The 23926-nt window shown below is 45.0% G+C and overlaps 1 protein-coding gene across 5 annotated transcripts in view; it reads left to right on the forward strand.

Moving 5' to 3' along the window:
- The window catches only part of Sv2b (synaptic vesicle glycoprotein 2B), a 194781-nt gene that overhangs the window by 150756 nt on the left and 20099 nt on the right, over positions 1-23926 (forward strand). For all 5 annotated transcript variants that reach the window (XM_028879185.1, XM_028879182.2, XM_037198617.1 and 2 more), the window contains exons 5-9: positions 7979-8112; positions 9355-9444; positions 15244-15354; positions 16176-16264; positions 19803-19967. In XM_028879185.1, the coding sequence (XP_028735018.1) occupies positions 7979-8112; positions 9355-9444; positions 15244-15354; positions 16176-16264; positions 19803-19967 (589 nt within the window). The remainder of the gene's footprint in view (positions 1-7978; positions 8113-9354; positions 9445-15243; positions 15355-16175; positions 16265-19802; positions 19968-23926) is intronic.

Raw genomic sequence — 23926 nt, forward strand, 5'->3', positions numbered from 1 at the left:
CCATCTGTTGATGGACATGTAGGTTGGGTCCATTTCCTGGTTATTATGGATATTGTAAAATAACATAGATGTCCGAGTGTATCTGTGGTGTGCCTACTTAGAGTCCTTCGGGTATGTATCCAGGAGTGGGAGATATGGGCTGTATGGTAGGTCTGTTGCTGTTTTAAAGCAAGTAAATACTGATTTCTATAATAGGCAATCAAAGTAACATTCCCATAGTCCCTGAAGCAGGTTCCTCTTTGCCTACACTATTGTCAAAATTTGTTCTTGTTGTTTTTCTTGAATCTCAAAGAGATTTTAATATGTGGTTGAGGATGTTGAACACGTTTTCTGGTACTTATTGGTCATTTGTTCTTCTTTTAAGAATGATCCATTCAGTTTATTAGCCCATTAGTTAACTGGATGATTTGGGTTTGTTGATGATTACTTAACCGGATGCTTGGTTCTGTATGTACTCTAATATGACTCTGCTGTCTGGTGTGTAGTAAAAAAGAGACTTGTGTTTTGCAGGCAGCCTCTTCTCTTCAGTGCTTTTTTCCTTTTGTTGTGCCAACCCTTTAATTTTGTATGACTCACTTGTCAGCTCTCGGGATTATTGGGTCCTTTTCAGGAACTCTCTGCTGATGCCCACATCCTCAAGTATTTTACCTGTTTTCCTCTAGCAGGTTTATGTGTCTCATTGAAGCCTTTGATCATTTTGAATTGACTTTTGTGCAGGTTGAGAGGTGTGGATCCAGTTTCTTGTAGAAACTTGTGGAAATTGAGTTTTCCAAGCCCAATTTGTTTAAAAAGCTGTCTTTCCACCAAAGTACGCTTTTGATGTATTTGCCAAAAATCAGGTTGCTGTAGCTAGCTGTGTGGGTTTGTTTTCTGCGTCTGGTTATTGGGACGTGGTAATGCTGCTGACTGTTGTGTATTGATGTTTGTGTCCTGACACTATGCTGAAACACTCCACTTTCATGCCTGATGTCATTCTTGTTTGTCCACAGAAGGGAAGCAGTACATGGTCATTTGTTCAGCCAGGACAATTTTATTATCCCCAATAGGTAAAAAAAAAACCTGTAATCTCTGCAGAGACCTGGCAACATTAACTTTACTCCCAGTTTTGTTGAGAGTTAAATGGGGGAGAGAAACAGCAGTTTTAGATTTTATGAAGTCTTTTGAGCATTCTAGTAATGTCATCAGCATTCTTAGAAAGCTTCCCCCCAACTGGCACCCCAAATGTTGATTGAAAAGTCTAGGCTCTTTAGTGCTCTAAAATCCTGCAGAGTAGTACGGAGAGCAGGTCATTGGCTGTAAGCTCTTCTCTACGTGCCATTTTCTTGTTTTAAATCTGGCTCGGCCGTGTGCACTGAGCTCAGGGAGGCCGATGCACGACTTCGTGAGAAGCAGCTGCAGTCTTGATGACTCTGCTGTGTTAGTGGGGGCGGTAGTGGGTGCATGACTGTGAGAAACATAGATCCAGAGTTTCCGTGGTTTAGCACAGTAGAAGATGCTTCTTCCTAAGTCAGGCTGATGTTTCTGGTGTGTAGATGGCTCTGCTCCATCAGCAGTTTGGGGGTTCACATCATGCAGTTCCATGATCTTTAACAGATGACTTGCAGCACATTATTGTTTCGGTGTTAAATGTCCCTCACAGACTCCTATGGTTTGAACAGTTGGTCTCCGGCTGGTGGTGCTGTTTAGTAAGGTTGTAAACCTTTGGGACATGGAGTCTAGCTGGTAGACATAGGTCCATGGGGCAGGCTAGGAGCTCCTAGCCTGGAGCAGGCTCTGGTTTGAGCTCTATGCTTCCAGGTTGCTGATGTGACCAGTCATCTTATATTCCTCCTGCCGCAGCTGTGAACTGTCCCCATCATTCCTTCTCTGCCACGATGCACTATGGATCTTGAGTTGTGAACCAGAATAAAAGCTTTCTCTCTTATTCTGTCACAGGGATGTAGAAAGTGGCTCCTCAAGGCTTCTTCTTGAGGGACATGGGCAGTTCTGCGCAGGATTTTTAAGGCCACGTCGGGAAATGGAGTGTATCACCTCCACTCACATTCTGTTGTCCCCATATCTGTGGTGTAACATGCTACTGGGTGTTGGGAAACACAGGCCAGCCGGGAGTCTAGCTCTGCATAGTGAGACAGTTGTGTAGCTTGATCTGCTTAAGGAGCCCCCTGGCAGTAGGATCAGAACCCGTCCCTGGTGCATGAGCAGGCCTTTTGGAGCCCACTTCTATGATGGGACACCTCGCACAGTCTTGAGGCAAGGGGAGAGGCTTGGACCTGCTTCTACTAAATGTACCTCCCATGGGAGGCCTTACCTTCTTGTAGGAGGGAATGGGGGGTCGGGAGGGAGGGGGAGGCTGGAGGGACAGGAGGAGGGAAGAGTGGGATTTTTGCTATGTAAAATGAATAAAAATGTTTTTCTTTAAAAAAAAAAAACAACCCAGCAACTTAGGATCAAAAAAAGAAAGGAAAAGAAAATAGAAGAAAGGGATTTGGGGACCATCAGTTAGTTGTGGCCATTTTTAATATTTGAGAACCTACTAGATCTTATATAGTTAGAAGCAGGGAAAGTTATGAACAGGTCTAGTGAAGAAAAGAGGAGTTTCTTGCCCTTAGGCCGTTTTCTGTGACTTTAGATATACAGTTGCATACACCTAATAGGAGGCCATTCTATTTTTCACCAGATATACATATGTTAATTTCCCACCAACTAGGGTATATGGTTCTGAGAAATTATTTTTATTCTCTATTGATTTTAGTCACTATTCTTTATATAACACCACTCCCTCCCTCTGCTAACTGATCCAAATGTGCTAGCACCATAGAATGATTTCCACATTTACATGAATTTATTGGAATACATTTGGGTGAGGACAAATTTGAATAAAAACATATAGATTCTGAATATATATAATCTGAGTAAAATATGAGTCAAATCAGTGGTGCTGTGCAATATGAGGCACACCACCCCATCTTTGCAGCTCTGGGTCTATCGCTCACAAAACAGGAGAGAGATGTGACAAGAATTCATCATAGACTCCCCCACAGCCTACCGTACAGTGACTCCCCAGGTGCAAACATTGTTGAGAAGATTTCCCAGGTGGTCTTAGTACTGGAGCTAGCATTCCTCCTGGAAGGAGTCGTCGCCATTCTAACCCATCTGATAACAGAGGACATGAACAGAAGAAGCATGTCCCCAACTCAGACAGCGAGCAGAGAGGCGTGACTTCCTCTGATTAGATTGGCTTGAGACCTGCTCTCATATCTACCAGTCCTGGGTGGGTGAGAAGCACTTCCCTCCTCACCCACGGAATTACAGGATGGTTCGTCTCACCTGTGTCACATGTCAGGCACACAGTGGGAAAAGGGGGGGGGCGGGGAGAAAGGACAGGACTGGATGCTGTAAGAGGAGAGGTGGGTTGCAGTAATCATTACAACCTGCACTAGTTTGCAAATCTTCACACACACACACACACACACACACACACACACACACACACTCATCTAAATGCCTGGTTTCTTTCTTAAGACAGGATTTCATTTTGTGGCCCTGGCTAGACTTGAACTTGTGGCAATCCTCCTGCTTCTGTGCCTAGCTGCTAGGATGATAGGCATGTACCATTAAAGGTCTGGTGTTGAAGACTTCAGTAAAAAATTGAGGTGGGGACCAAATGAGAGGGCATGTAGAGGGACCACATGGCTGCTGTCTAGTCACTGCTAGTCGACAGCAGAGCTTGTGGCTAAATAGTTTACCCCAAAGGGATAGGGACCGTCTTTATTCATATGCCTGTATGAAGCCTGTGACTTTCATACTCCAATTTAAAAGTAGAGGTTTTATCAAAGCAGGCAGTGGCTTAGAGGAAAATCATTGTAGAAACATGGGTTGGTAGAATCAGAACACAGCAAAAGCAATTCTTTACGGGTCATTTTACCGGGACCAGATGTCTGATGCAGTGAACAGACACTTGATGGTGTTTCTCAATACGTTTGAGACATCAGTCGTCTAACAGATGCCAAGCGTGACTCCAGGAAGGAGCCTGATGCTTGCATGTGCACGGCTTATGTAACCTTCAGCTGCTTTTGTAGGAATGAATGACAGGGGTCTCAGCTCCAGGAATTTGGGCCATTGAGTCACTGAGAGAGAAAATGACAAAACTCAGAGTCATTTTCTTTCATTGTTTTTTAAAGAACTCACAGGGACAGCCCAGGGAAAACTCAAATCAGATGGGTATATGATGGAAGACTGGCTCTCATTGTAGTCCACCCCACCAGATGTTTGTGAAATCCCGACACAGAAAAGTAGGACAAGCTGAAAGATCAGCCAGCAGAACAATCCCTGTCTCTGAATTAATATTGTTCCAAATATTTGGAATCAGTTCACCATTTAATTTTATTCAATTTAAGGCCCCAAAGCTGTGCCTAATGAATGCAGTGCGTGCAAATGACTGAAATCACCAGAAAACCACGGGAGCATGAGGGAATAATGGATGCTAGATATTTCACACATATTATAATGAAGAAAAAAAAATCTGTCTGATGCAGGATACTGTATAAATATACCAACGTCTGTCCCTCTTTCCTGGTCATCCATTTGAGTTTGACTCCTGAAAAGTTTTCGTCAACTTTGCTTCTAATGATGCCAGAACTGTGTTTGGACTTGCAGAGAGGATGCGTAAATATTGCTATGGTTTTCTCTTCCCCTGACTAGTGCTACTCCCAGGAGGAAGTAAAGGTTTTTTAATTAAAATTCAAACCAACCAACCCCAGTGAGACAAGGAGAGACCAAGCTATGCAAAAGGAGGCTCTGTGGAGTATACTGGATGAGGTGTGAGTGCCCTCACTCTGTGGGGTGTTCAGGATGTGGTCAAATGTGCTTAAGGGGCCACATCTCAGCACCTGGACTCCTGCTTTGCTATCACTGTTCAGGTGTGCATCCAGTAGGAAATGTCTGTAGGCACAGCAGATGTGGGTTAGACATCTACTGTTAGAAATAAGTTGAACCATGACAGAGAGTCGTAGCAAACTCAAGATGTAAGCCTCCCAGCATGTGAGCCAGCCCCAAAATGTTCTTTTAAAACTAAAGAAGATTTGTATCCAAGTAGTTACTATCTTCTAAATGTTAGGTGTGGGTGTATTTATTTCTCAAGCTTTATCTAGAAAAACACTGATTGGGCTGTTTTTAGATAAGCCCTCAGGAGTATTGTAACCTCAGTCTTTGCTTTTCAAAAGCAATCCATCCATTTTATCCAGCAACAATCACACTAAATGTCACGTAGTTACCTCTGAAAATGTTGAAGCTGGTCTTGAAGCAGGTGAGTCATTATGGGTTGCCAGGAACGGGCGTGCAGAGCTAGCTTGCAGGGGACCATTGCCTGCATTCTGTAGCTGTGAAGACTCATTAGGATAATGAGATGGTCAGGATTTGAACTCTGACCTGTGTGACTACAAAACCCAAGCTCTTCCCATCGTGTTGTGTTGCTGTTCCTTAGAAGAGGGGAGTTGGCTTGGGTAAACTAGTACAGCCACTATGGGAACCACAACAAAGTTTCCTCCCCCCACCCCCAAACAAAAACAAAAGAGGGCTCTCCGATGACTCAGTTATACACCATTCCTAGATGTCTACCTAAAGGAATCTGACAGCATACAGTAGAAGTGGGTGCACATCTGGATTGGCCATAGCATGATTTACAGTAGCTAAAATATGGAACCAACCTGTATGCTCATCAATAGATGAACGGATAAAGCAGATGTGGTGCAGATATAGATTGAAGGCCTATTCAGCCATGAAGAAGAACAGAATCATGTCATCTGCAAGAAAATGGACAGGGTTGGAGATTATCATAAGTAAAGTAAGGCAGACTGAGAAAAACAAATATTGCATGTTTTCTTTCATATATACAACCTAGATTTAACTACATACGTGTGACATGAAAGTAGGAGGGGAAATTTTGGGAAGAGAAAAGGGACTACAGGGTGAGGACACGTGACAGGATAATGGGATGTGAATATTGACAGAGTACATGGTGTGCTTGAATGAAAATGTCATGATGAAACCCATTACCACCTGTGATGAGTGTACATGCACTAATAAAGTCTTAGCAATGCTTTCTGAAGAATACAGCAACACTTTAGAACAGCTGACAGGACCCACTCACCTTCCCTTTCAATGGCAGCGAGGTCCATCTGAATGGCGAAGAACGGTTGCTTATGAAAACATATGCAGCCATGTCAGGACATGTGATGCTTTCCAAAGTGTGGTTATGAAGCCTTCTCACTGGGATCACCTGGATCTGGTAGAGGGAACCCTGACTCCCGAGCCACCATGCTCTGGGCTGATGCCATGAGGACCTCCTGCATCCCCAAATGCCTCCCAGCCAGATCATGCTCTCGGCACAAAATGCCTGTCATCAAGACAAGAAAGAGCATCTCGTTTCACCACGACAGTCTGTGGGCTGTGTCCACCATTTGGCATAGTGCCCCCAGCTCAGTAGGAAGAGAAGGGCATCCAGTGAGAACGCCTTCCAGGCCGTCGTTTGTGGAGGCATGCCAGTAGAACATCTTCAGTTAACAGTCTGTTTACTCAAAATTAAGTGTCCATCCAGGACTGAGAATGTAGATCCATTAGTACAGTGTTTGTCCAGCATGCACAAAGGCCTGCATTTACCCCCAGCACCATACAAGCCGGCTATGGAGGTGTGTGCCTGTGATCCCAGTATTTAGGAGGCAGAGGCAGGAGGATCAGAAGTTCATGGTTAGGGCTGGAGAGATGGCTCAGTGGTTAAGAGCACTTATGGGTCTTGTAGATGAGCAGGGTTTGATTCCCAGCACCTACATAGTGGCTCACCACCATCCATAACTCCAGTTCCAGGATATCTGATACCTTCTTCTGACCTCCTTAGATGCGAGGCATGCATGTGGTGCACATACATACACCCAGGCAAAACACTCAGACATAAAATAAAAATAAGTGTTTTAGATAAAGATGGTCAAGGTGATCCTTGCCTAACTACATAGTGAGTTCTAGGCCAAGTTGAGCTATAGGAGACCTGTCAAAGGAAAATAAACGGGAAAGGTAAAATAAGACATGGATACTGATTCTTTCTGTTTCTTCTAGATCAAGTCTCACCATGTAGCCCAGGCTGGCCTTGGACTTGTAGTAATCCTCCTGTCTCAGCCACCTAGATATTGAGATTATAAGCTTGTCCCCATGTTTGATGGGATGTTGTTTTTCTTTTTTTCTTTCTTTTCTGTTTTTATTATTATCAATTTTTTTCACTTATTTTACATGCTGACTACAGTTTCCTCTCCCTTCTCTTCTCCTGTTCCCTCCCCCACCTCCCTTCTACTCCCCTCCCCACCCACTCCTCCTCCATCTCCATTCATAAAGGGGCAGGCCTCCCATGGGAGTCAATAAAGCATGGCACATCAAGTTGAGGCAGGACCAAGCTCCTCCCCCTGCATCAAGGCTGGGCCAGGCAGCCCAGCATGGGGAATGGGTTCCCAAAAGCCAGTTCAAGCACCAGAGACAGGTCCTGATCCAACTGCTAGAAACCCTACAAACAGACCAAGCTACATAATTGTCATACACATGCAGAAGGTCTAGGTCAGTCCCAAGCTGACTCCCTAGCTGTCCGTCCAGAGTCTATGAGCTCCCATGAGCTCAAGTTAGCTGTCTCTGTGGGTTCCCCTGTCATGACCTTGACCCCCTTCTGGCTCATACAATCCTTTCTCTTTCTCTCTCTTCAACAGGGGCATGTTGCTTTTTCTATTTGTATATTTATATAAGGCTCTGTAAGTATCAGGCAGGCCCAGGGCTCAGGGCTTGTCAAAATGCAGACTTCCAGCTCATCCCAGACAGCCAGGGAGTCTTGCATTTTTTGGCAGCATCTCCCAAAAGGCTTCAGTATCCTTGAGTTTGAGAGCTGGTTCTTCAGTTTCATCTACAGCGGGGAAACCTAGCCCACAATCCCTCTGCTTCTTTTCAGGCTGGGGCTTCAGCATGGGGACCAATTACCACTTCCACAGCTGGAGAGTGTTTGTCATCGTCTGTGCCCTGCCCTGCACGGTGTCCATGGTGGCACTGAAGTTCATGCCAGAGAGCCCCAGGTTCCTGCTGGAGGTGAGTCTTCACCAGCTGCAGGAGTCCTGACCTCATTCACGCAGTCCCTGGCTGCGTGTTCTCTCCTCATTGCATGCTGCGTGCACACTGTCCCTTGTTTATGGCCTTGCTTATCGTTAAATCTGGCTCTCTTCCTCTTGGTGCTGGTGGCAGGTCATGGGTTGGAGCTCACGGTGAAACAAGCAGGGACCCTCCCTCAGGCTGGGAGGGTATTGAGGGACACTCCTAGGTTGCCTCATGGTGCCTCCTCCTCACAGAGGTCCTGAATAGGAGATCCTTCATGTTTTCACATGCTAGTTTTTCCCCCCTGTGTGGCCCCATTGAGCTCTTTGGTAAATCTTGTCACTGTCCCAGGGCCTCTATGACTCTTGGCTCTGCAGGGCCTCTACCCACTAGAAAGTTTCCAATGATCTTAGTAGTTTTCAACTCTGGAGTCTTTTGAGCCTGCCGTGTTCAGATAGTGGGAGCTGGCCTTCGGGGACAGCACTCAGTCTCCTACAGCCTCAGTCCTCAGATCGGCCTCCTCATTGATTTTTGCAATGATGACCCATGTTGAGTTCCCTCTAGCATCCCACTTAGTAGTTACATGCAACAGGCAGTTTTTAATCAAGGTCATTGGAAGATACATCCTTTATCTACTCATTCTTTATGGATGCCCCATGAAAACACCAGAGAGTAATGTCAACAAAGTTGTCTCAAAGTTCCATAAATGAGAAGGTGCCAGTGGGCCTGGATTCCCTCTGAAAGTTGCAGGCAAGGAGCCTTCCCTGTTCTTCACAAGGATTCCAGTCATACTGGGTTGGGGACCCATCCTACTCCAAGATGAACTAATGTTTACTAATCCCGTCTGCAGCAGCTTTCTGTGAAAAAGGCCATTCTGCAGTGCAAGGCCAGTGTAGGGGTAGTACTTAGGACCTCACACATAACATATTACGTTTTTGCTTTGTCTCATCAGTGAGGAGCATGGCTCCTTCTCCATGATCCACTCAACTTCACACTGACCGTAATTATCCAGGGTGATAATAACATGTGCTACTTACCCCTTGACTTTACAACCTGGTTGTCCTTCCAATGCTGACTGGGGACTTGCTGTGGGCTGCCATAGTCCTCACCTGTGGCTAATGGGTCCGTGTCCAATATTTCAGACCCAGCACGCTGTTTAGGGGTATAAGGCTTTCCATTCCAATGAAAAGAAAGCATCTGCAGCCATGAACGTTCATGTCTCTGTCTTTGACTTTCCAGATGGGCAAACATGATGAAGCCTGGATGATTCTCAAGCAAGTCCATGACACCAACATGAGGGCTAAGGGGACCCCTGAGAAGGTGTTCACGGTAAGTGGCCAGACTGTACCAACAAGGTGCTTTGCCACTGTGTGGTTCTGTGGTTCAATCAACTTTGTTGAAAGAAAAGTATTTGCTTAATATTTTTATTACTTCCATACCTGGAAGATCCCTTCACTAGAATTATTCTTGGTATTTTATGTGTATATGGGTGTGTGTGGGGGGGGATATGTATGTGTGGCTGAGTGGGTATGTATGAAGGCCAGAGATCACCTTTGACTGTCTTCCTCAGTCACTCTACACCTTGCTTTGCTTATTCATTTGTTTCTTTGTTTTTAGACAGGGTCTCTCACTTTTTACTTGGATTTCGACAAGCCGGCTAGGCTAGATCGCCAGCAAAAGTCAGGGATCCACCTGTTTTCCCCTCCCTAGCAATGGGATTATAGGGACACTCCATCATACCCAGCTTTCTTACTGTGGGTTCTGGAGAATCAAACTCAGGTCCTCATGTGTGTGTGGCAAGAGCTCTACTGACCAGCATCTCCTCAGCCTTAGTCTTTGCACTTTGGTGGCTGTCTTTCTAGATTTTTCCTTAGGTAATATTATTAGAAAATTATAATAGAAAAAAAGCTAACTAGGGCTGGCAAGATGGACAAAATGGTTCCATGGGTAGAGATGCTTGCATACAGTCTGATGACTTGAGTTCAATCCTGGGATCCCATGAGGTGGCAGGAGAGAACTGACTCCTGAGAGTCATCCTCTGATGTTCACATGTGTGCATGCAGTCATACACACCCCCCCACCCACATACACACGCACACACGCATGCACGCACTCGCGCACGCACGCACGCACACACACACACGCGCCAAACCATCAAGAAAGAAAAAAATAACTATGACGTTGGAGAGATGGCTCAGTGGTTAATAGCAGTTGCTGTTCTTGCAGAGGATCGGAGTTTGGTTTCAAGCCCCCACACAATAGCTCACTGTAACTTCAGTTATAGGGGATTTGATCCCCCTCTTTCGGCCTCTATGAGCACCAGGCATGCATGTGGTACATAGACACAGCTGTAGGCAAAAGACACCCCCCACCCCAACAAAGTGAAAATGAGTGAATTTAGAAAAAGAAGACTATCTATATCCCTGTGAACAAAAGTACACATGAAGGTTTGTGTATTGCATTCAGCAGCAGGTACCAGCATTTTGTATGTGGCCTCATAGCATTCACAGTCACTGTTCCTTCCCATTAGCCTCTTACACCATCAGTTTAATGAATGATGCCATCGTTTCCATGAATGTCAGTGCTCAGAACATTAACACTGCTTTCAACATGTCCCTAATGTCGGAGGTTCATTTACACTCTTTTATTGCTTTGTTTCTATAAATACCTTTGTGATGAACCTTCTCATCCGTGTAGCTACTTTCCTTTCAAGTTCTGTAGAAATAAAATTACTGGCTCAGATGGCATCGATTTGTTTATTGTTTATTTCATTTTTTGAGATGATATTACAATCAGATTCCTCCCCCCATTCTCTTTCCTCCCTCCAAATCCTCTCATACACTCTTCCTTGCTCTCTTTCAAATTCATGACCTCTTTTTTGTTAGTTGTTATTACATACATACATATACACATATATATTTCTAAATACATAAATATAACCTTGAGATGAATTCTCAAGTTACATCTCGTTAGAGTCACGTTATTCTTCAAAACTACAAGTAGCAAGCTGCCTGTTTTTCTACACCCTATCACCACTGACTGTTCCTGGGTTCAGCAACCAGGAAGTGGTAATTTCCATGAAGATGTCCCTTACAGAGAGATCTGTGCACAACCAGGAAGTGGTAATTTCCATGGAGATGTCCCTTACAGAGAGATCTGTGCGCTTACTTGCCATGCTTTGAAGCCAAACACAAGCAAGGTTTGCTGCAGCGGCTCTTCACACCTGCACTTAAAAGGTCTTTTTAGACCCACTTTAAATCTGTTTCCTCCGAGAAGCCCTCCTGGATGAGCTCCCACCCTACTCCCATTTCCTTGTGAACATGCTGCTTCTAAAACCCTGGATTCTCAGGTGGCATCACGTGGTGGCACATGGGTTTCCTCATGGGGAAGGCAGACAATCTGTCTGTGCAGCCAGTTACTACAGAGATTAAACAAAGCACCGGAGACAGTGCCTGCCTTGGAGTATTACAAAATATTAACAGTCATGAAAAATGTTATGACATATATTTTGCATAAATGAGCTCATTACACTCTTTATAGAAAACCACTTAATGGCAGGCATGCTTGCCCAGTTCTAATGCTCCTAAAATATTTCAAACAATAAGCATTTGATTTTACTTTTGATTTAAAACATTTATAAACATGTCTATTGCATATATTAGCGACACGCCCATCCTCCCCTTCTCTCTTCCCCTTCTATTCGGTTTCTTCTCCTAGACACTTTCCCTTGTGCTTTATGAGACCAATACTTTCATAACTAAAATTTATTACCAAGCACAAACCACACATACTCCAAATGAAGATGTTAAGGGTCAATGGCCCTCCCGGTCTTCTAATCTCTCTCTCTCTCTCTCTCTCTCTCTCTCTCTCTCTCTCTCTCTCTCTCTCTCTTGCTGGTAGACTGTGATGCATGGCTGGGCAACAGTTGCAGAAGCAGCCAGGTGTTAGGGAAGACCCCCTACCCACTGCCATCATCCATCATCCCGCAGCCCTCTACCCTGCCATGTTCCACAGCCTGGGCAAGTCCAAGCTCCTCGTGTTTCCTGAGAGATGTTTCCATGGCTCTCTCTCTCTCTCTCTCTCTCTCTCTCTCTCTCTCTCTCTCTCTCTCTCTCTCTCTCTCTCTCTCTCTTTCTCTGCTTCCAGTCTCTGAATCCATCTCAGTTGCAATGACTTTTGGACCACATCCACCTGGTGTGGGGCACATATCATCCAGACAGCCACCCCCTCACCTATGGCAAGCATTTGTGAATTCAGTGGTCGTACTGAAAAGTTGACGATAATGGAAATTATATCAGAAGACATGGCTTTGCCCTTCTTTTCTTCCAACCCTTCCCCTTCTTTACCTCCTTTTGTGAATTGATCCTGCCCACCTGCCTCTACCATGCTCCGAATGCTCCAAAACAAGAAAACTTCCCTGGTGCATGCAAGTGTGAGCGTGTCTCTGAGATTCCTCTCTATATAGCACATGGAAGATTTATCATAATTCCAGACTCTCTTAAGAAGAGTTGTGATAGAAAGTTCCTCTCCACGGTGTGTGTGTGTGTGTGTGTGTGTGTGTGTGTGTGTGTGTGTGTGTCCATCCTTCATTCCCAGAGACTATACTCTCTGGATTCTCTGTTACACTTGGTCACCTTTCACACAGAAGCCTCTCCCACGGCAACCGGACGGTGGCTTCTGTAAGAATATTTCTGAAAAACTGGCTTGGCTTGTGAGACCAGCTGTCCTTCGTAGAAAATCGATCCCACATTCTCACTTGACAAAGGGCGAAGAGATAAGCTCCCGCACATTACAATTAGACTTTTATCTGAACAGACAGTGATTTGTGAGTCTGCAGCTCCACTTCTGAGGTGGTTGGGATTCCGTTGTGGGAATTCAGGAGAAAGTCTTCCTAGGGAGATGTTAGGACATTCAGCTAGTTCCTCTGCTCTTTCTAGGAAGTCTGGGGGTGATAACCAACAAGCACTCCAAAGTCTAAAGGTACACGCTAAGCCGTTTACTTCAGGGCCATTCTTTATGCTAGGGATGGGAGCCCAGTAGGGAGAAAGTCCATGGAGAGGAATGCGTAAGGCTCTCAGATGCTGGAATTGTGTCTCACCCCAACATGCATGCCACGCCTAGACCCAAGGCCTCACATCTGCTTTTAGTGGTTTTTACCTAATAGGAAAGTGGAACTAAAGATTATAGTTCAGTGTTCCAAACTGCCTTGTTGGTCATGAGCTGTGCTGCAGTGGATAACTGGGAAGTCCAAGAAAGAGGAGAGAAGGGCAGAGGGAGGGAAGAAGAGAAGGGGAGAAAGAGAGACGGGAAGAGGGGAGAAAGGATGCGGAGGAGGAAGGAAGGGAAGGAGAAAGAAGGGAGAAAGGGGATGGGGAAGAGAAGGTGGAATTAAGTGGGGGAAGGGAAAATGAGGGGAAGGGGGAGGGAAAGGAAGTAAGAAGGGAAGGAGGAACAGAGAGTTGACTGACCTCAGGCAGCTGGGCTGACATTGGCCATCAGTAAGGGGTGCATACTCAGCCCACCAGACAGAGCCACCGGCTGTTCCCTGTGTGTCCCCTCAGTACAGAGCCACCGGCTGTTCCCTGTGTGTCCCCTCAGTACAGAGCCACCGGCTGTTCCCTGTGTGTCCCCTCAGTACAGAGCCACCGGCTGTTCCCTGTGTGTCCCCTCAGTACAGAGCCACCGGCTGGTCCCTGTGTGTCCCCTCAGTACAGAGCCACCGGCTGGTCCCTGTGTGTCCCCTCAGTACAGAGCCACCGGCTGTTCCCTATGTGTCCCCTCAGTACAGAGCCACCGGCTGTTCCCTGTGTGTCCCCTCAGTACAGAGCCACCGGCTGTTCCCTGTGTGTCCCCTCAGTACAGAGCCACCAGCTAGTCCCTGTGTGTCCCCTCAGTACAGAGCCACCGGCTGGTGTCTGTGTGTCCCCTCAGTACAGAGCCACCGGCTGGTGTCTGTGTGTCCCCTCAGTAAAGCGCTCCTAATGTGCTCAGCAGCCTAAGCAGAAGAGCAGATCATCTCCGAACCTGTTAGGCTGACCGCCCACCTCTCATCTGACCCATGAGCTGCAGGTTTTGCAGCTCTGGTATGTGCCTCCCCCTCCCGTGTTTGGACAGCCACAGCCAGAAGCTTTCCCCGCAGAGAAACCTTGGGAGGGTCGGGGCCTTGGAGCATTCTGCTAAGAACTTGTGTTCCTCAGGGTAAACGGGAACACAGGCCATATGCTGTTCTTCGTGGAACCAAAGAAAATGTTCTAATTAACGGTAAATTAGAGCAGTTGTGCTTGAAATCAACACGCCCACTCTCCAAAGCCTGGGAACAGGGTGTTATTTCCCCAAGGAATAAAGCAAAGAAAATTTACACCACAGTGGCTACTTCGGTGATTTGGAGTGTGGTTTATTAGGGGCTTTCTAATCTGGTGTCACCCTTTTCCCTTGGCCCCCTTTGGCAGTAGCGGGTGCTGTGATGTCCGTAGGGTTAGATGATTTGAAGCCCTGCTCCACCTACTCCCGCCGATTCCTTCTGCAGAGACTTCTGTGACACTCGCCCAGTTTCCCAGGCTAACCCCAGACAGAAGAGCATTTCCATGTTTCCACAGCCCTCAAGGGCAACACAGAGCTATTCCACTTTACCTGACGCCAAAACTCATTTGTACCAAGAAAACTGGGATGTCATGGAAACCATGATTACTCTTATTCTGTTGTGTTTTTAAAACATATTAAGTAGCAGCACACCCCCCCCCACACACACACACTGTTGCCTGGCTGTATTCTAAACTTCTGTGATGTTTATACCCACAAGTTATACAAGCGTGAATTTTAAGGCAACATCATCTTTTGTCAGTCAACATATTACAGTCCCCGTAATACATATTTCTCAATGGCTTGATGTACTGAAGAGATTCTAATTCATATTGCTTGCAGTCAGATGTATCCATGTGGGAAGGTTCATTCACACACGGCAGCATGAGAGCTGCCGTGCAAATCTTGATTAAAAATCATAACCAGGGCATTGTCAAACACTTTTTAGATGCTAGATAATTCAATAAAGTCAATTACATTAAACATTGAAAAGAAAAAATAATAAAGGTAAATCGTGTTGAGAAAACCACATCCATCTTTGCTTTCCAGGTTTCCCATATCAAAACACCCAAGCAAATGGACGAATTCATTGAGATCCAGAGTTCAACCGGAACTTGGTACCAGCGCTGGCTGGTCAGGTTCATGACCATTTTCAAACAGGTACGATCTATGAACACGTATTTGGAGGGGAGGCCGGCTCCATGGGAGTCTTGTTATTTCAGTGGGGGAAGAGTCAAGACAACACCAGCATCCTTAAACTAAAGCAGCATATGGAGAGAAGGCAGCCCCAGGGAGGTGTCTGCGCCATGCAGGGCCACCTCTAAACTTGCCCTGTGCCTAGAGACGTGAGTGCTTTAAACTGTAGCGTCTTTGTCGTGCTGTTCTTTCTCAAGGCCAAGGTGTTGATAATCTAAGCAAGCATCCTTCTCTCCAGCAACTTCTCTTTAAGTAATCCCCAGGAAGGACGATGTGACAAAAATAAACGACGCTGGGATTTTAAGTGACTTTGGGAAGGAATCGTAAACAGTGATTCCATTTCTCCAGGGGTCTTTCAGGCAACTTCTACTGAGACTCAATGGGTTCATGCTTTATGGTCAACAGACATTTGAAGTATCACTCTGCCGTGGGGCAGGGGTGGGGTGGAGTGGGGTGGGGTGTAGAACTGATTGCTGCAGGTTACTGAATGCTTTGGAACCCAAACTTGGTGTGCTTTTGATCACATTTATCAGAATTCCATATTCAGGGTGGGGATGGGGCACCCGGGGAGGGGGGATATTCCAGGGCTGTTGATGTTCAAGGCTGGCCAGAAAGAAAGGATGGACTTGCCTTGTTATGTAGACAAGGCTCCTTCCTTTAGGAGAGGGTGGGCTACCCGCGCCCCCCCTGTGATGTTCTAGGCACTTTATTAGCAAATCTGAGGAATGTGCTCTTGCTGTCACCAGTCCCTTCCTTTAACTGTCCTTCTCTGGTGTGGGTCTTAGGTCTGGGATAACGCCCTGTACTGTGTGATGGGGCCCTACAGAATGAACACCCTGATTCTGGCTGTGGTCTGGTTCACCATGGCGTTAAGGTAAGTGCCATCTCATGTCCATCCCTCTGCAGCCTGGCTTATAGATTGAGGATTATAACTCGGCCTAGCGCAGTTAGCATCAGAGTGGATGTTTTGGGCCACAAGTCACGAACAGCCCCATCTAGTGGCTTCTGTGAACAGAAATCTCTCTTACACCAACAAGAGTCCTTAGAATCATCAGCAGGAGGAGGCGTTCCAACCTCAGGCTAGTCTTCGATTGTGGAATGCCTGCAGGCTTCTCGTGGACAAAACAAATGTCTGAAGGAAGAAGAGGCTGGCTCTTTCCAGCTTTCTCTTCTATCCACACTGAGGTAGAGCTGACATGGGTATGTTTATGGTGTAAACTGAATTCTCCAGTGGACATAAGCTTCGTGAAATAATCAAGCTAACGGTAATGTGCAATCACCTCAATATCATCACCATCACCATCATCTTCTGCTTCTCCTCCTCCTCCCCCCTTAACACCAAAGATTCCCCGTTAGCAGAATTGAAGTAAGTACTGAGTGTTGATCGTGAACTGATTGCTGTTAGCTGTAATTGTTAATTACTGAGCGTCTGTTTTTGAAAACCAATGGCACTTTTCTCAGAAGCCCCCGAGCCTACGTTTCATTTTGTGCCAGTAGCCAGATGGCAGTCTCCTTTCCTGTTGCTGGCTAAGGAAGTGAGACTGGCCTGTCGTTCTACTCATTTGGATTTACCCCCAAGCTGAAGATGCTTGTATTTTCCTGAAGACTGATGTCTGAATGAAGTTTCAGTTCCTGCCATACTGTTTCCTACAACACAGAAAACAAATAAGCAAGCAACAAAACAAAACAAAAAAATGAGCCAGAGCTGGCTCTGGCCTTAAATGGCAGGCTGGTGTCCCGGGCACTTCTTAGCTTCAGAGAGCATCACCTTGCTTCCGAGATGGGCTCTAGGGGCAAGTGCAGCACTCAGAGGCTGTTCAGCTGTGCACACAAAGAGCGTCCAGTACACAAGTGCTCAATTAGCAAGACTGTAAACTTAGATCTGTTAGATTGCTTTGTTCTACAGCCTGTGACCCTCAAGCAACCCCTTCACCCCAGGAAAGCAAATGGACTCTAAAGCGAGGATCTAACAAGGCAACTCCACATAGTTTATCTGGTAGTTAAAAGGAGGTTTATTTCTGGGTAGCTTTCAACCAGTGAAGGGGTTGGTTACGGGACCCGGGAGAGGTGAGGTGCAGTCCAGCATGGTTCCCTGGAGGACTCTGACTTGGTATGCAATCCAGCATCCAGGATCATGAGGAGCCAAGAGGGCCAGCACATATGCATCTCTGGTCTTAAGGGCTCCTGTCTTGGCCATGCCCCAGGGGCAATCATAGGCTTGTGTGGCAGTTACCAGCTGCCTCACTAGGGGCAGTGCTTCAAGGTCAAAGCTGTAACAGCTACCCACTAAAGGGCTCTAGTGATCTCTTTGATTATGGGGTGAATATGGGCAAATCTAATGTCATTCTGTACCTGGATGGAAGGGATGGAAATAAGCCCTTCCAGACTCAAATCTATTGAAGGTAGAGGAAGCCTGACTCTGCTACTCCCAAATTATTTAGTTCCAACATTTCAGAAGCCAAATACAGTGAGCACTAAGATTCAACAAACCAGCAATTTAAAAAGTGTGCTTTATTTATATTTATGTTGAATTTAATTTCCTTGAATAGGTAATACACTCCAAATGTTGGAACATTAGGGAAATCTTGCCTCCGTTCCCTCCTCTTCCACCCACTCCCTTCTGCCTCCACTATATAATCATCTTTTATTTCCTGTTTATCACTCCAGTGTTGTTTTTTTTTTTTACAAATGTAAGCAAATGTATACAGATACCTGTAGAAGTTTCCAAGTGTCTACATATATATGTGGGTGTTTTCCAAGATGTATGTACGTATGTAGATATTTCCTGAGATCTATGTGTGTATGTAGATGCTATCCAAGATCTATGTATACATGTAGCCATTTCCCAAGGTCTCTGTATGTATGTAGCTGTTTTCCAAGGTCTGTGTGTATATGTAGCTGTTTCCCAAGGTCTATGTATATATGTAGATGTTCCCACGGTATATGATATATGTATATGTGTAGCTGTTTCCCATGGTATATGTATATATGTAGCTGCTTCATGAGTTCTATGTATATTATGCAGATATTTCTTTTTTTTTATTCAAAGGAAAACATTTTTGCATTTGCTCATTGTATTCAATCATGTATTCTGAATATCAATCAACACTAATCAACTAAGGTTTTGTTTGCTTGCTTTCCTCCCTCCCTCCATCCATCCCTTCTTGGTTCCATTCTTCTTTCCTTCTTTCTTATTTTGAGATGGGATTCATGTAGTCCAGGCTGACTGGAAATTCACTATGTAGCTGAGGCTGTCCTTGAACTCCTGATCCTTCTGCCTCTACTTGCTAAGTGCTGGAATTATAGGCATGTGCTACCTTACCTGGCCTTTCCTTCTTTGCAGTGGAACAATATGTCTGAATAGTACCCCACACTACCCTAATACCCATCATTAACCAAGTCTTCCTTTCTAGACTCCTGGGAGTTTTCAGATTTTTGCTATTGTACACAGTGCTACAATGTCTAGTCCTGTGTGCAGGACACTTTACATTGGGACTGTTTTGTCGGTGGACTATATTCATGGAAGTGTGATTCAAGGGTCAAAAGAGATAAAGCCATCAGAAATATTTTTAGGCATTAGTAAACTTTCCTTCATATATGCTTTTCTTGACATCAATGGAATGGAGCATCTTCTCTGCTGGTCTAATGTATCTATTGCTTTGAGTTGACATCTTAGGGCTTAGGGTATAAACCATAAGTATCCAAAAGGAGAACTTTTACAATTTTATATTTCTATGTTTGTTACATGTGTAAAGGATATATTGTGTGTGTATGCGCCAGACAAGTGTGAGTGTCTTCCCAAATTGTTCCAACTTTATTTTCTGAGGCAGGGTATCACATAACCTGGATCTTGCTGATTGGTCTAGTCTAGCTATAGTCCAGCTAGCCAGCTTGCCCCAGGGATCCCTTGGCTTTACCTCTCCAGGTGGGCCATCTTGTCTACCCAGCCTCTATGTTGGTGCTAGGGATCTGAATGTCCATGGTGAGTCCCCATTCCTGTTTCTTTCTTTCATCTGACCAGGTTGTGTAAGAGCTGCTAAGTCAGTGGTGATGAGCATGTTGTCTTGCCCCTCACTCTCGCAGGAACATCTTTACTATGTCCCTTTTCACTATAGTTTTGGCTTTTGAGTTAAGATGTGTTTCCTGTAGGTTAAGAAAGTGTCTACCTTAATCCATAATCTATTGGTAGTTTTTTTAAATAACAAATGAGTTTTTTTAATCAAATTAATTTCAGAATACCATTTTCTTCTGTCTCTTAGATGTGTTTGATGTGATGAATTTCATATTCTATTTTCAAATAATGAACTGAGTTACTACATTAAGTCTGATCCACACTAAGTCATGGATGCAGGTTCTACTGCTGGAAAAATGAGCCCTGGTGCTTCTCAGACCTTCTGCCTTCTCTCTTGCAGTTACTATGGCCTGACTGTGTGGTTTCCTGATATGATCCGGTATTTCCAGGATGAAGAATATAAGTCTAAAATGAAGGTGTTCTTCGGTGAGCATGTGCATGGTGCCACAATCAACTTCACAATGGAAAACCAGATCCACCAACATGGGAAGCTTGTGAATGATAAGTAAGTGTGTGACCGTGGGCTTTCCTTGGGCCTGAGTGACAGTCACTGGGGCTTCCCTTTGGGGACAGCATTGGGAAGATGAGAGTTCAATGTGCCAAGGATAAAATGGTCCTGACAACCCATCCTAGCTGTTAGAGACACTACAGTTCCCTGATGGCTGAATCTGTGTTGCACTGACCTCCAGGTTCCCCTTATCCCCTGGCTATGAGATGACATGGCATTTGGTGGAGGGTGACCAATCTGGCCAGCTTTCCTGAGAACTTGATCCTTTGATGGAAGGAAACAGAAAGACACATTCCATCATGGTGCCACATTACTCACTAGGCAGACGATGCCCTCTTCTGAGCTTGAACTGTGCTTAGCAAGCTCCCAGAGAGTGGCTGACAATTGTGTGAGTGACCATGGGCCATGCAATTGCACCGGGAAATAAAGGACCCACAGCTTTTGGTGCTGAAGTTTCTGAAACAAGCTGTGGCCTGGTTGTTGAGCCCTTTCTTTGATTCTGGAAGCTTCTCTGTGCAAGGTTATTATGGAACTACCTTTTGTTATTCTTCATATAACACTACCTCAGAAGGTGGACCGGGATGCTCTGTGGTCAATGGGAGTCTTGTCCTCATGGGAGAAATCGGTGGAGTATTAGAAAGCTTTGCCTACAGCTTTGTGATGTTTCCTCAGTCCATTTGACTCATCTCTGTACTGAATTGCCTCTCTGAGGCTGCCCTCTGGAGGTGAAGTAGTAGAGACAGGCGGGGCATTAGATAAGCTTGCTCCAGGCCATATTGTTCTTCAGGATGAGTATGGGCCCCTTGAAGTTTGCCTTCTGGAACTGTTCCTAGGAAGGTCACTGAGTTAAGTGCTTTGTGAATGACCTTAGAATTATGTGGAATTGCCGCCGGAGATGCCATGGCCTAGACACATCACTGTCAATGTCATAAACTCCCTATTCATCACCTTAATACAACATTGGCATTATCACCAATCACTAGAGTACAGCAATTATCACTGAAGAACATAATTTCCCCTCTGAAGCCTCTTGAGTTCAAAGTGTTTGTCCTCATGGACTGATTTGAGTACACCATGCTTCTCGTTCTGTGTTATGCTGCCATCTGCTGGTCAGAAAGTAATAGTGCCTTTTCCTTCAAAGTCCCAAGCTGTTCCTCCTCTTTGGCACTAACTTTTGTACCAGTATTCCTACTGTGACACTATGCACACATTGTTACTTTAGAATTTAGACGACTGTGATTTATCTCACTGACTAAAACACACAGAAGAAATGACTTTTGTGTAGCCAGGGCCTCAGACTTCCTCCATGTATGGTAGGTCCCACTGCAAGCTAACCCTTACCCTGCTAAGAAACCTCTCTGCTTGACCTCAAGAAGAATTAAAGTGCACAGATTAGTTTTGGCTCCACCCCCAAGGGATCATCCATTGCCTCCTGGTGCATTATGGGACGTGGTGCCTCTGAGTTCCAACATGCAGTTTACCTCAGAGTTTGTGAGTTTTTCAAAGCGCAAGAAAGGCAAGGGATTAAATTCATATTTTCCACGCTTAGCCAAATGCCAGGCCAGGTTACCATTATCAGTAATTAAGAGCAAGACCAGCTCCCATCTGAATATGTGTTAACTAAGTGGCTGACTGATGAATGTGCCTCCTGCTGGGCAGGACTGGTTTGTGAGAGAGGTAGGCTTGGGGAAGGGGACCATGGCGAGCTGCCTGACTCCTGTCTGCCATAATTCAGGGCCCTGGAAGCATCCTGATCCCCATCTTTCCTCACAGCAGAAGGGAAGTCCACAGTGGGAATAAGTCACTGTTCATGCAGGTGATTTGCCAGCGAGGAGTAGAAAGACTTTCTTATTAAAGTCATACAAAGTCAACAGGGCTTTCATTAAAGGTCAGCTGTGTGTAGCTCAGACTAAAAATGAGGCTGGTGAGATTCACCTGTAAATGAGGTAGAGAGTATGGCAGGAAGCAGGGATTGCAGAGGGAGAAGGCAAAAACCACGAAAGAAGCAGAGGTGGATTTCATGCATCACATGAAAGGTCACCATGCTGTCAGGGCCCTTTTTAGGAGCACATGAACAAGATGTGGTTTTTAATACTCAGTGTGCCCAATTTCAATACGGTAAAGTCCCTTACAAATGCCAACAGTAGGTGGTGAGCACAAGCACATGCCAGAATATACTGGGGTGTCTAGCCTCACAGCTCACATTTGAAGGTTACAGTTCAGATATGGAAGACGTATCAGATTTTATGGTAAAATTTTTCAGTACAATTTCTAGCTTCATGTGGGTCCTGTGTGGTTCTCTTGAGAGTCTTTCTGGGTACTGAAAAGAGGATTGCTTTCTCCCAATAAAAGGTTTGCACACATTATTGTAAACACATGGGAATCCTATTGATTATTGTGTACCTAACTGAATTCCTGTTTTCCTTACTATTGGACCTTCAAAAAACTATTGCCTGCCTTCCTTCCTTCCTTCCTTCCTTCCTTCCTTCCTTCCTTCCTTCCTTCCTTCCTTCCTTCCTTCTTTCCTCCCTCCCTCCCTCCCTCCCTCCCTTCCTTCTTTCTTTCCTTTATTTCTCTTAAATGGTGGAATAGTCTGTACTTTGAGAGACTAGTGAGTAATACAGACAACATTTTTCAGGGCACTTAGGTTTATAAAACCTTCATGTCATTCAGTTAGGTTTTAAGTACTCAGTTTGTTAACCCTGCCTGATTCCTTCTGGGGACGGGAAGTTGCTTGGGGTTGATCCCAGCACCCCACATGTTAAGCATGTGTTTAACAGAGAGCTGCACACCCTGATTCTTGAGTTGAATTCTGGCCACTATTCCTGTCTCTCTCCAGAGGAAATGCTTACCATTGTCAGAAGTTGGTGCCTTATATTCCTGTATGCTTTTGCGTTTTCCCAATGCATTTATTTCTATATCTATAAGCATTGCACAATTGGCTTTTACATGTGTCGAGTTTTGGGTCAATATACTATGTTATATGTGTATATATTAATTGCTATTATTATTGGTTTTTTGAGACAGGGCCTTATGCAGCCCAGGCTGGCCTCAAACTTGCCATGTAGCTGAAGCTGTCTTTGAGTTCCTGATTCTCCTGCTCTCACTCCCCACTAGGATTACAACTGTTTCCTACCATCCCTGGCTTTGTACATGCTAATTATTATACAACTTGTCTCTCTTTTAGGACCCAAATTGATGAAAATTCATTTATTCTATGACAATTTTGCTTTTGCATAAAATACATCCTAGGCACACTCATCTCCCACCCTCTCTTACCCCCTCCAACCCCCACCAACATCCCCCTCCTGCAAAGTCTCTACATTCATGTCTTTTTGTTTTGTTTTTGTTTCATGAATCACTGGGTTTAACCCGGACATAGGTGCAAAGCTATCTATGGGAGTGTGATAACTCACAGTGGCTACATCACTAAGGACAATGACTTCCTGTTACCCACAGTCATCTCTAGTTGACTGTTTTTACTTTTTTCTCTGTTAGGGGCCTGCCACCCAGCTCTCAGATAAATACATGGAGACTTATTCTTACTTATGAACATCCAGCCTTAGCGTGGCTTGTTTCTTGCCAGCTCTTCTTAAATTAGCCCATCTATCTACCTTTTGCCTCTGTGCTTTTTCTTTTTTTCTGTTCTGTATATCTTTTCTTTACTTCTTACTCCATGTCTGGCTGTGTGGCTGGGTGGCTAGCTCCCAGTGTCCTCGTACTCCTTCTCTTGCTCCTCTATCTTTCTACTCTTCTCATATTTATTCTCTCTGCCAGCCAGCCCTGCCTAGCCTTTTTCCTGCCTAGCTATTGACCATTCAGCCCTTTATTAGACCAATCAGGTTTTTTTTTTCACAGAGTTAAACAAATGCAACATAAAAGAATGCAACACATTGTTGCACCATTAAACAAATATTCCACAGCATAAACAAATGTAGCACATCTCCACCTAATAT

This window comes from Peromyscus leucopus, chromosome 1 (assembly GCF_004664715.2).
Source record: "Peromyscus leucopus breed LL Stock chromosome 1, UCI_PerLeu_2.1, whole genome shotgun sequence".
In the NCBI taxonomy this organism is placed as follows: Eukaryota; Metazoa; Chordata; class Mammalia; order Rodentia; family Cricetidae; genus Peromyscus; species Peromyscus leucopus.